Below are 12,987 nucleotides of genomic sequence, written 5' to 3'. Positions count from 1 at the left end.
AGCTGTGTATTTTGAGACATTAGCCTGCAGGATGTTACCCAGTGCTCAGCCAAGAAAGGGTTGTAGGTTTAAGCACATCTGGGGAACAGTGGGTTAAACAAAGTGAAAGCCTCCTGTCTACAGGACTTACCAGACCCTTTAATTTGCTAATATGCAATGATGCTTCTCCACAGACCCCCTTTCTCTGGGAACTGCTTTTGACACTTCCCAGAACCAGCCTTCCAGAGCTGACAATTTGGGAGACTGCTGAGGTGGAGATGAGGGAAGATTCGCCCAGAAGGCACATATTCAGGCAGAGGGAGCTGAATAAAGAAGGCCTGATGAGGTCTGGGTTTTGTTGTCATTGTCTGGCTTTGGTCAGTTTGTTGCTGTTCCTGTTTTCTGGATGACCACCATTATAACCACCACTGCAACCACCATTTATGAGTTCAAGGGCTGTGCTGGGTGCTTTACATACATTTATTTCAATCCTTAAAAAATGCTGTTTTGGTAAGGCAGATACTATTATCTGCTTCTCGTGCATATGGAAACTGAGGATCAGAGAGGCTATGTAATTTGTCCAAGGTAACACAGCAAGTTGTGGCCGAGCTGGGATGTGACCCTGGATCTGTCTGATGCCCTTTCCCCAGGCTGTCCTCTCTCTCTTTCTCCCCTGGGTCTGACTCTCTAGGTCCAAAATTTAGGGTACGTGGGTCAGATCATCCTCCCTTTAATGCCTGCATATCCTGTCAGGTCAGCGGAGGGCCCAGCTCTGGTCCTAATGTGGGCCCCCCGCCTCCCATTAGGGCTCAGGACCCCAAGAGGCCCTGGGCTGCTTTTTCTCAGAGAGAGATTGGAGCTTTGCAGGACATGCTACTCATTCATGGAGGGCTTCATGGAAGAGGAATTAGGCAGATCCTGGCTCCTCTGAGCCTCTCAGATGGCACAGCTGCTCTTGGCCATCAGAACACAGCCGTTTCGCCAAGCTGCTAATGGGGTGAGGGCAAGAGCGACTGCTGCAGCTATCCATGGACGAGCCGGGCTGGTTGTAACAACGTGCTCTATTAAGCGGACTGTCTTTTATGGTCTGGGCTGATTGTTCCCGACCAATAGCAAGCTTTTTATTATTCCTGAGATTTCCTATTTGTTTATGGTGCTGGCAGAGATAGCTCTTTGAAGGGAATTGAAGACCAGTTTTAAGGACCCACTGCGAATTGCTGGCTTCCTGAAAACAGCTCCAGGAGCTCTGGATTCCACTGGCGCACTCACAGACATGTTTTCGGTGGACTGCTAACACACGTCTCCCATGCTGCTGGCTGAAGGCGTGGGCCAAGTACCTCCTGTGGGGCCCAGGAGACCTGTGTTATTGTTCCCATTGAACAGATGAGAAAACAGAGGCCACCAGCTGCTGAGCGGCAGAGTGGCACTTGAGCCAGGATCTTTTACTGCAGATCTTAGGTCTTCTCCTCCAACCAAGGCTGGGTTTACAACTCAGAGTGGTGGGCCCCTTCTGGGGTCACGGGGGGCCCGGGGCTTTTTCTGAGGGGTGTTGTTTAGAAAGGCAGCACACAAGGTGGGGTTGGGCATCAGGAGACCTGGGTTCTAGCCCTGGCTTAGCTACTCATACACCGTGTGGCTTTGGCTAAGCCAGTTCCCTGCTCTGGGCTGACTCAGTTTCCCCGCGTGTAAAATGAGGAGCTGGGTTCACATTCTCTCATGTGGTTTCTGAGTCTAGTGTTTGACAGTTCTGCGGTGAGTGCTGGCAGGGATGGTGCAGAAGCTCTCAAGCTTTCCGGGGGTCTTGGATCAGAGGGTGATTATGGGGTGGTGCCAGGAGGTGGTGAGACCCTCTGAATGTGAGGGTTCCAGGGAGGAAAGGCAGAGGTACGTTTACGGGTAGGGGCTCAGGGAGAAGGAATTTGCTAAAGGCTCAGGAAGCCAATGTTTCTGCCTCAGGGGCTGGAGGACCCTCTGCTCTGAGCCCCTCACATGGGAACATGGCCGGGTCATCTCTGAGCCTCAGTTTCCTCATCTGTGTTGTGAGGGTCAGCGATGATGTATGTCAAGTGCTGAATGACACCCGGCACACACAAAGTGCTAACACAGCACCGTGTTCCCTTTAACTGAGGGCACAATCTCTGTGCGTGGATAGCACACCCCTCATTCAAATTCCGGGTAACCTCCAAGGTGAGGCTTCCCTAAGTCCATGTGTTCCCTTCACTCACTGCCACTCTCCTGGTCTTTCCAGTTCTTCCCAGTGTCTAGCCTCAGTCTTTCCTGCTGCCCCTTCCCCTTGCAGGGTTACCTGAGCGGGCGTACGATTCGTGGCACGTCTTGGTGATCTGGGCTGCGAGCTCTCGGTAGTGGGCCCTCTTTTCTTCCTTGGCATCCTCAGCGCCGAGGGCGATCATGCCCCCGGAGAAACAGGCCAGGTGCCCCATCTTGTGGTCCAGAATCCCCCCTCGCCACTCAGCAATGTAGGTCAGCCCCCCGGGAGAGACATTCAGCAAGTGGGTCTCTATTGCCTGGGAGCAAGGTGGGAATTGGGCAGGGAGGAAGGGCATGGGAGGGTAGAGAAGGGAAGGGAGAGGACGGAAAATGAACATTTTGGAGACGGCAGCAAGTGCAGCTCTGTCGAGCCCTCCATCCCAGACAAAGGAGGCCTGCTGACCTTGGCTGGGGGCGGTCCCTGATGGGGCTGGTGGGAGGTTCTGCCACTCACCCAGCTGAGGCCTGGTGCTTGCTGGGGGGCTTGGACACAAGGCAGCTCCCCAGGGCCAGTCTCTTACACAGACTTTTAAACTTCTACATTCAAAAAATTTTTGGAAAAAAAAATCTTTAAAAATTATTATCAATCTCCATTATATCCTCTGTTAGGGAATCTTAACCTGAAGCCCAGTTGGCCTGTGGATGGGCTGGAGGGGGTCCAGAATGCCCCTAAAATTGTATGTTGCACTTTATGGCATTTTCATGGGAAGAGGGTCAGTAATATTTGATCAGATTCTCAAAAAGGACCACAGACAATAACAGCTGCCCTCTACAGGCCCTTATCACAGGCTTCCTCATTTAATGCTCACAAAAGGCAGGCACATGGGCTGTAGTGCCCTCTCTAGACACAGGGGTTGAGTGGCGTGTCCCAGGTCACCCACCACACCACGATCAGGACAAGGACGCCCAGATGCCCAAGCCCGGCTCCTTCCATTACCCAATGGCTGCTCCTTTTGGTGGCAAGGGGCTTTCAGAGCCCTCCCCTGGTCCCCCAAGAGGTGATGTTGTTGGGAAAGACTCCCAGGATGTTGGGGGGTGTAGGTGTCAGGCCATCGTGCCCCTGACTGCCTGCCGTTAGTCCCTGGGGAGCCCTGGAGACTGAGGTGATGGCGGCAGCCACCCACACAGCTGCAAGGCTGGACTCGATGGGTCCTAGTCCAGGGCTGAGCCTCTGGGGCCCTGGCCAGGACTCTGCCTCCACTCTTGTCCTCCCATCTATTCTTTGGGGCGGGCGGTGGGGTGCACTCTGTACGTAGTGGACGTGACTGTGTCTTGGGCCTGTTTAATGCCCTCCCATGGTTTCCAAGTGCCCTCAGACGAAAGTCCAGCAGGGCCTCCGAGACTCCCTGATCTACACCCTGAGGTTTAACCTGATGCCACGGACATGGCTCCCGGGTGTAGACTCTGGTTCTAACCCCACCTCCACCAGTTCCGAGCTGTGTGACATTGCGCAGGTTCTATGTTCTCTCTGTGCCTCAATTTCCTCATGTATAATATGGGGATGAGAGCATGAACCACTTCACAGGGTTGTGAGGATTCAACGGGATGTGTCTGCAGAGCTTAGCATGTTTCTTCGCACAGAGAGGCCTCAATAAGTGCTGGCTATTATGATTCCTCTCCAGTCTGCCCCCGCCCCCGTCCCCGCTCCAGCCACGCCGGCGGGCTTCATTTCATTCCTGTGCCCCCCTCCCCCAGTGAACATTTCGCGAGCGCCTCTCGGTGCCAGCACTGTGCCCCGTGCAGGGAATACATCCCTGAAGACGGGTCTGGACCTGGACTCAGGGAGCTCACCCATGGGCACAGAAACGTCCCAACGAAAGCAAATACACCCGAGAATCCCAATTTGTGATCAACATTCTGAATGAAACAAATTAAGGGGACAAGGCAGAAAAAAGCTCGGGGAGGGGGTCCTACTTTGAGGAGTGAGGTCAGAGAAGGTCTCTGCGCTGGTGACCTCCACGAAGACCTTTTCTTCGTGCCTCGGGGCTTTGTTGCAACCACTGCTTCTCCCCCAAGCTCCCATTCCAGCTCTGCTACCTCTAGCTCTGCGTTTGGGCCCCTCCAGGATGCCTCTTCCTTAGTGAGAATACCCCAGAGTCTAAACCACTGTGGCCCCATTACGCTACTACCCTGTTATCTTTCTACGAGGTGCTATTCCCAAATAGGCGTGTGTGCGCCTATTTGTATACATTTCTGTGGAACGTCTGCCTTTCTCCCAGGACTCTGAGTGCCAGGTGACGGCAGAAGCCAACACTACCATCCTCCAGCCAGTGCCTGGCATGTGGCAGGTGCTCAAACAACATTCGTTCCTCGATCTGTCTTGTCCTTTGCCCTCTGCTGTAAGGCCCAGGCCGGTGGGCTGCCTGCAGGACCCTCACTGAGCAGCAGATGGGGAAGCTCTGATGAAGCGACTGGAGCGCCAGGGCACCTGCTACCTGTGGGGAGGAGCACTGAGGCAGCCTGGAGAGCTGCCGCGTCCGGGCCGGGCCCTGGCTCCTGGGCAGAGCTGGGTCCACAGCAGCTGCTCTGCGTCGCTAAGGGTGCTGGTGCGGGAGGGGTGGCAGGGCTAGTCCCGGGCACAGAAACCTGGTTCAGTTATCACTGCCAGCACTGGGGAGAGGACACAGACATCCGGGGAGATCCCAGGAAGCTTCACACTGTAGCTGGAAATCTGTACCTTCAAGACTGTCTCCCACTGGTTATTTCTATTTGGGGTTAACCCCAAGCTAAGTAATTGTGCTAAAGAGGAAATGATAGGCCAGTCTCTCTTTGAGGATATAATTTAGACAAGCAAATGCAAAGGTAAAAAATAAAAACCCCAAGCCTTTCTAAAACCCTCAGCAAAACACAAGACAGCACAGTCGGGCAACCGACTGGTAAAAAGGCTAAAAGCATAGCAAGAGACATAGTAAAGAGCTGAGTTTGAATCCCAGCTCTGCAATTTGAGAGTTGGGTGACTTTGGGCAAGTTACTTCCCTTTGCTGAAGACTCCCTTTCCTCATCTGTAAAATGGGAATAATAATTCCTGGGATGGTTCTGAAGCTACTCAAAGACGCTGGCTAAGCGCCTGGCACTGACGGTTCCTTCCTCTACCTCCTGGAGGGCACCCCATCTGCGCACTTCTGAGAGGGCCTTCAGGCCAGCCAGCCTCCCCTGCAATTCGGCAGCTGGTGAGTAGAGGCTGGGGCCCTGGATCCGGAGTCAGCGAGACCCGTGTTTGCGTCCTGGCTCTGCCATGTTGCTGGGTGACCTTGGGCCTTTCTGAGCCTCAGTTTCATCATCTGCAAGAAGGGGCTAAATAAGGCCAGGCACCCGGTGCACCCGCCTGGAGGAGGCCGCAGGGACGGAAGCTCCCTGTTCTTCTTGCTGCCCCTCCTCCGAGACCCCGGGGTGTGCCCAGCTGATCTGTCTGAAGCCCTCACACCCACCCTAGCTGGACACTGGTCTAACCCACATACTGGAGCCCCCAGGGCAGCTTTCAAGGCTATTGCCTGGGCCCCAGCCCAGAGGTTCTGATGTCACCTTGTTGGGGTGCAGCCTGGGCATTGGGGTTTTACAGCTCCCCAGGTGATTTTTAACATGCCAACAAGGCTGACAACCACCAGAACATTCTTCAAAGCCCCAAACTCGCCAGAGGCCCAGCCTTTACCCAGGGTCAGAGACACTGCAGGCTCTTCACTGGGGAGATCTAATGTGGGAGCAAAGCTGAGTTCTAGCCTGTTCAATCAAGTACTTCTATAAAACTCCCCGTTTGCTTAAATAATTTATGGCCATTTCTTTCCTTGAAGCCTCAACTACAGTGTGCCCTGAGGACTGGGATCTGGGCTGCTCGTGAACTTTATGTTTACTCTGCAAGGAACGCAGAAAGGGCAGAAAGGGCCTCTCCAGGCAGCACACCTGGCCACCGCTGAACCTGACCCCTAATCCTTGACAGGAGCCGCAGGCTGCAGGGGCAGCTCGGCTCAGAAGCCTGGAGTGGACGGGGCTGAGCCAGACTGAGCTGGGACTGGAGTCCTGGGACCTGCTTCATGACTCAGGTCTTAGTGCCAGGGAGCTGGGCAGGGAAAACTCATCACTGAGCCCACAGTTTAAAGGATCCACGACTCTGGAGGCCTGTTCCAATGTGCTTCCTTTAAGGACTACCATTCCTGGCCGGATTCATGTGATCAGAGTGTAGCTAGATATCATTCATCCATCCAGTCTGCTGCCCACACCCATCCATCCACTCATATCTACCCACCTATCCACCCATATCCACCTACCCATCCATCCTTCCACCCACCCAGCCATCCATCCATTCAATCATCCATCTGTCCACCCACCCACTCATCTTTCCTTCCCCTCTCCCTCCCTCCCTCCCTTCCTTCCTGCCTTCCCCTCATCCATTTATTTGTTCACAAAATAGTGATTGTATGCCTCCCAGGTACCAAGCACTGTTTTGGGAGTGAAGTATACAGCGAATGAGTAGACAAGATCCTTGCTCTAGACAGCTCAGGAAGATAGACAATATAACAAGTAAACAAATACACACATGTGATCATTTTAGATGCTGATAAAGGTGAAGATGACTAATAATAATAAGCCTCAGGTATGTGAGAGAGAGAGAAGCTGGGGAAGGCTAATTCAGTGGCATTTGAGTTGACCAATAAGCAGGACCCAGCCACCTGGATGATATTCCAGGTAGAAGGGACAGCAGGTACAAAAGCCCTGAGGTGGGAACGAGTCTGGTGTATCTGAGGAAGGTTGGGGACGAGAGCTCAGAGGGCAAAGGGGAGAGAGTTCAGAGTGACTGGCAGTCCCAGATCAGGGACTGTGGGCAAAGGTGAGGAGTCTGGTTTATTCGAGCCGAGCGCTAAGGGAGTCACAAGCGGAGGGACATGCGTTTACAGCTATTCTGGCTGCTGCGGAAGAACTGACTTAGAGTGGGGAGGGGTGGAGCAAGGAATCCAGTTAGCTTAGACCACGGTGGCAGCAGAATAGATCCAACCTGCTCAATGTACTTGATGAGGAAACTGAGGCCCGGAGCCTGCCCAGTGCCTTTTCTTTAGTTGGGCTCAAAGGTATCTATTGATGGGGCTGCTGGGATTCCTTAACCCCCTTCCCAAGATCCCAGGCTAACTGACTCCCCCTCTGTCCTACAGTCTCCGCCTCTTTGGAGGGACCCATCTGAGCTTAGCATCCCTGTTCACTCCATGCCCTGTGGACAGACCAGCAGAGCTGAGGGACAGTGGGGAGAACCTGGTGGCTGGCTTTGGAGACCTGGCTCTAGCTCCAGCTCTGCCAGTTCTGCGCTGTGTGGCTTTGAGCAAGTGCCTTCCCCTCTCTGGGCCTTGGTTTCCATCCACATAAAGAGAAGGAAGAGAAGCGGATACTCCACTGAGGGAGGCCCCTCCCAGCTGGGATGTGCTAAGTATGTCACCTCTGGTTCCACAGGAAGATGGCCGAGGGTCTTGCTTTGGCAACCTCACTTGGGGGCTCCTAGTCTGGCTGTGTTCTGGGCTCTGACACATCAACACAAACACAGACGCTGTGGTTTCTGAATCAGACTGCCTGCTGCTTCCTGTGAGACCTCGGACAAATGACTTCACCTCCTTGAGCTTGGGTTTTGCATTTGTGACATGAGGATGCTCACACGGCCCTGATGTCAAGGTGTTTGAGAGTCAAGCAACAGGCTGGGGAGGGGACTGTCTTGTCCTCCCTCTGGCCAGCTCACCGGAGGCGTGGGGTGGGGAGCAAGCCCCCCGGCTCTCAGGGACCCGCGTGGGAACTGGTGGCGAGTGACTGACCACCCATGAAGAATCAGGCGCCTGTCTTACCTCCAAGGCTTCGTAGTACATATCTTTAGCCTCCATATCTGTCTTGGCCGACATCAGCCAGGATTTGATCAAATATTCGTAAAAACTGTCCCCGAGTCCTCCAACCGAGACATGGTCTGTGAGGAGAGAGAGGACAGGAGCATTATCTCCACCTGCCGAGAACGCCGCGACTCGGTGGGGAGTGAGCATTTAATCCGCAGCCTCGGAGCCCCCAACAGAACGGGGGCTGGGAGGAAGGCATGGCCTGCGACCGGGGGAACCAGGGCCAGCTTGAGCACAATCGTCCCTCATGGAAATGCAGGGGCTCCTTCGGCTGCTATAAATCATGTCATCATGTTGCTTTTGCAGGCGGAGGACGGGGCTGGGCCTCTGGTTATTAACTGTAAATGAGTTGCATTTCTTGAAAAAGATAATCTGGTGGCGGGGAGTTCAGAGATTTTTATTACCCGGTGACAAACATGGTAATTAATGCTGGGCAGGTTCATAAAAGGCCACGGAAAGGAGCAATGAGAGGCTTAATTTAGTTGGTCAGAGCACAAAGCTGTTCTGGGAAAGCCAAGTTTAAATTTAGCAAATTGGGATAAATGGGGTTCAAAGGAGCAGAGAGAAGGAAAACCGGGTTTGAGGACCCCTCCGTCCGCCCTGGTGGAGCAGGAACTCCAGGTGTGGCTGAATAGGCAGGTGTCTCCACCCAGGGCTACCCCAGGAGAGGGATGGCTGACAGAGGAGCACTTAATTACAGAAGCAAGACACGGCAATGCTTCACTCACAATTAACAACAGGGAAACATAAAGGCATTTAACAGATAAAACAAGGAGAAAACTGCGGTTCCCTGTTAAGCAGCAAGACAGTGAAGAAGGGAAGTGGGTGGATGAAGGCGGGGTTGGGGGGGAATGGGAAGAGGATTTTCAGCTCCTCTGGAGAAAGAGGGGTTAGAAAAAGAGAGGGGAGGGAAAGTGGGTGGGGGGAGAGAGAAAGAAATAGAGAATACAGCAACAGCTACCCTTTATCGAGGGTCTACTGTGGGCCGGGAGCTTTACTGTATCATTTATAACAATCTTCCCAAGAACCCTGTAAGGCAAGCACTACGAACCCCATTTCCCAAATGGGAAAACTGAGAGTGAGCCTAAATAGCTCGGCCAAAGCCACCAAGCTGGTAGAGCTCTCACTTTCTGCAGCTTTACACAGTCAACCGGAGAATGAAAACAAAGACGCAGAGAGAAAGAAAGGGCAAGTGTGAAGAGGGAGGGTCAGATCAAAAATCGGAGGGTCAGACAACTGGGAACCAGGAAAGGGGGCTAACAGGAGGCCCCCACAGTAAACAGGGGCCCCCTTCAGCCCCCTCCGTAAACAAACCCTGGCCCAGCAAGGGTTCAGGAACGGAAGAAGCACTTGTGAAAATGGGAACAGACCAGGTAAAGCCTGAGGCTTAGGGAGGCATGGGAGGGGGCCAGCGTGGGCTGGACTTTGTTACCTGAAAAGACGGAACCAGCACGGCGTCCCCCTTGCCCCTGTTCCCAGGGGGAGGACACAGCTGGGCAAGCCCAGAGGGAGGGCAGGGCTGTGCCAGGCCCGGCATGTGGATGGCGTGTCCACGGCTGGGGCACGAGGTCTGTGCAAGGCAGGGGTGGGGAGGCCGGAAGTCAGACCGGGTCAGCCTGCACAGAAGGGGCCCCCGCTCACGGCCCTCAGCCGGGGGCACGGGCACCTCCACGCTCGTCTCCTGGGCTTGCCTCCTCTCACGGTTCCTCCGCCACCCCAAACACTGCTAGCCCCCTGCCCACTCTGTCTCACTTGTGATGACCCCTCTGCCAGGAATACCCTTCCCCACCTTGTGTGGCTGACGCCCCCTCACTGCTTCACCTCAGCTCGGAAGGGCTTCCCTCCGTGTCCCCATAACACTGAGGTCCCCGCAGGGTGACTGTGAGGAGGGAGGGAAATAAGGCACCTGCACCCTCTGGCCCAGCGCCCTCCTGCGGGAAGTGCCTGGTGCAGCCGTCCCACCTTTGCTAGGTGCAAGCCTTGCCCTCGGCTGCTCCCAGTGCTGTGTCATCGGTACCTGTTTGTGGGTCTACCTCCCCTGCTAGGCTGTGGGCTGTGTGGGGAGGGACCCTGTATGACTCGCATCTATGCCCAATACCTGTGTGGCACACTCCAGATGCCCAGTAAGTCCTGAATGAGAGAAAGGCAGGCAGGTGGGGGCTGTGCTCGGAAGAGCCTTGAATGTCAAAGCCAAAGAGACTGGACTTCACCATGTGATTGCAGAGTGTGTGTGAGGGACAAGGTCAAGGGCTTCACCTGGCAGGTGTGCGCGGTAGAGGGGAGCCAGGTCAGCAGGAGTTCCACGGGTGTTTGAGATAGGACACCCTCTTGGGGATATGTGTATAGTCTCCCGGGGCCTCAGCTGCAGTGCACAGGTGGGGGGGTGTCTTCCCCGCACCGAGGGGTGCGTGGGGAGAAGTGCAGGAGTGGGCATTAGAGACGTGGATCCACCATTAGCTCAGGGCAAGCCAGATGCCCCTGGGCCTGTCTCCTGATCTGTAAACTGTAGAAGGGAGAGTTGGTGTGCGTGAGCAGAGATGGGTTCTGCTGCTTCCTGATCGTGTCAACAACGCTCCCATCACACTTGGCAGCAGGAGGCAGCCACCCTATACGCCTGGGAATTGCCGGCAGGAAAGTAGCATGAAGCTGGGGGCAGTGGCCGGGCTGGAGCTGGCGGGCAGCTCACACTCCCACGGCCACGGGAGAGAACCTGGACTTGCCACTTCCCTCCCACTGAGGAAAGTGTGGGATTCAGGCAGTGCACAAGGAGGACAAGCCACCCCAGGGGCCAGGCCAAAGGGCTGGCAGCTCTTCGAGCTCTCAGCGGCTCTGCTAGGACTGGTCTCGTCTGTGCTTGGTGCCAGCAGGAGCCTGCTGGACCTATCCTGGCTGTGAAGTCCTAGCGGCAGGAGGGTCTTAGCCTCCCCTGCTACCCTGAAGCTCAGCTTCAGGCAGGAGTGGGGAGCAGGCAAGAGCAGAGGTCTGGGACTGGGATGCAGCCCTAATTAGCCCTTTGTCTCTTTAAGCTGCAATTTCTCTGGTTGCAAATGGGCTACGCAGAGGATTCAAGGAGAGAAAAGAATGTGAACTTAGCTTATGCAAGTTGGAATGTTATCATTTGCTGGAAAATTACACAATCATCAAAAAACAAGAACAAAAACAAAAAAAACTAAAAAGACAAAAACAGACCAAAACACCCAACGAAAACCACGGAAAACCTGGGATGACCCCAGGCGCCAAAGCCAGGGGAGGAGGAAAGCAGGCACCCCGATGATCAGGGCTTTCTTTATAACCTTCCCTCTGAAATTTGGCAGGCCTTGGATTCATATTTTATTAATATGAGACAATTTTCCATATGTGACTGACTCTGCCCGGCCTTGCGACCCCAGGTGCAGCCTGAAAAGAAAATTATGCTTCTCAGCGGGGCAGGGGAAGAGGCGGGCGGCTCCCCTGTAATTTGCCAAGGTAGCTGTTCAGGCTGGGAAGCCGCACCCCTCTCCTTCTTTTTATGGGTTTTGCTGCATTGTCCTGGAGCAGCTAAGGCGGGCAGATGCTTAGTTTATCTCTTTACCCAGTCAGGCCTTGCAATTAAAGGCAGTAACGGTTATTGAACTCTCTCTTTCCATGGCCGTAATCTGTAATTCAAACCTTCATTTTCTCCCGGCACTTTTGAATTTGGCAGTGTGTTTTGGTTAAAAATACTTTGCATTTCTACAAGTGGTTTTTGCAGGAGGCTCCTTGGGAGTGAGGTCATCACCAAGGAAAATTCCGGGGTCGAATTTTCTGGGTCTCTTGGATGTGGGTCATGGAGGCTCTGGGATGGAAGGACAGGCCTCTGCAGTTTCCTCACAGTATCCCTGCCGGCTGGCCAGCTAGCCCTCCAGGCCCTGCTTGCATACTTTTGGTGATGGGCGCTCATGACCTTTTGGGACAACCCACGTCATCTTTGGAAGATGAACTGGAGTCTGTTTCCTGCAGCTTCTGACCATTGCTCCCACGCCCCTCCACGGTGCACAAAGAACACATCTCCGGCTCTTCTCCCACTTTGCAGGAGAGGAAACCAAAGCTCAGAGGGATGAAGTGAATTCCCCGCAGGCATGCAGTAATTAGACTCAGGTCTACTTTGTCGCTGGGCCCTTGCTAATGCCATAACAATTGGGGCTGGAGGCAGGGAAAGGGAGAGGGGTCCTTGTCTGGGTAGAGGCAGTGGAGGTAGGGGCTCTGGGCAAGTCTTGGGAAGCCCCTAGAGGCAGGGCCCGTGGAACCTGCTGCCCCCAATTTGTGCTGACTGTGATCACAGGACCAGGGCCTTGGTCAGAAGGGCAAGGCAGAGCGGTGCTTCTCGATAGGGGTGCAATCCCAGGAGCTGGAAGACTTTAACACTCCCCTGCCTGAGAGATCATCAAATCCCATTGTTTCAGTGGGTGGAGCTGGGGGCTGTGAATGAGGCTCCACAGGTGACCCACAACTGTCTGGCCGGGGGGGGGGGGGGGGGTGTGTGTGTGGGGGGTGGGGGGGGGGAAGCCTCTGAACATAAACAGCAGAAAATCCTAGGGCCAATTCTAACAGGTTTAAGATACCAGTGATGAACTCATGATTTTTATATTGCTGTATAGTTAGGATCTGCTTAAACATTTTTTAAGAAATTAAAGTTGGAGGTAGGGAACCAGATGAAAGGGGCTGGGAGAGGATGCATGGCCTTTCTTAGAGCCGCTTTTAGAGTAAACTTCTAATGGGAGCACCCCTGCAAGTTTGGGGGAGGATGAAGGGGGCTTCGGTGGGCACTGTAAGAGACGGAAGTCTGGAGACAGCTAGCATGCGGGGGATGCACAGGGCAGGGCCTCACGAGCCAGCAGCCATCACATCCGTCACTACGGCGATG

The 12,987-nt window shown here is 54.3% G+C and overlaps 1 protein-coding gene across 2 annotated transcripts in view; it reads right to left on the bottom strand.

Moving 5' to 3' along the window:
* MAN1C1 (mannosidase alpha class 1C member 1) overlaps positions 1–12,987 on the bottom strand; it is a 132,432-nt gene that overhangs the window by 3,401 nt on the left and 116,044 nt on the right. For both annotated transcript variants that reach the window (XM_059915987.1, XM_059915986.1), the window contains exons 8-9: positions 8,064–8,179; positions 2,285–2,504 (exon numbers count right to left, since the gene is read on the bottom strand). In XM_059915987.1, coding sequence (XP_059771970.1) covers positions 2,285–2,504; positions 8,064–8,179 — 336 coding nt within the window. The remainder of the gene's footprint in view (positions 1–2,284; positions 2,505–8,063; positions 8,180–12,987) is intronic.

Source organism: Balaenoptera ricei, chromosome 1, assembly GCF_028023285.1.
Source record: "Balaenoptera ricei isolate mBalRic1 chromosome 1, mBalRic1.hap2, whole genome shotgun sequence".
NCBI classification, from domain to species: domain Eukaryota; kingdom Metazoa; phylum Chordata; class Mammalia; order Artiodactyla; family Balaenopteridae; genus Balaenoptera; species Balaenoptera ricei.
Note: the sequence above shows the minus strand (reverse complement) of the source record. Positions and strands in the feature narration are given on the sequence as shown.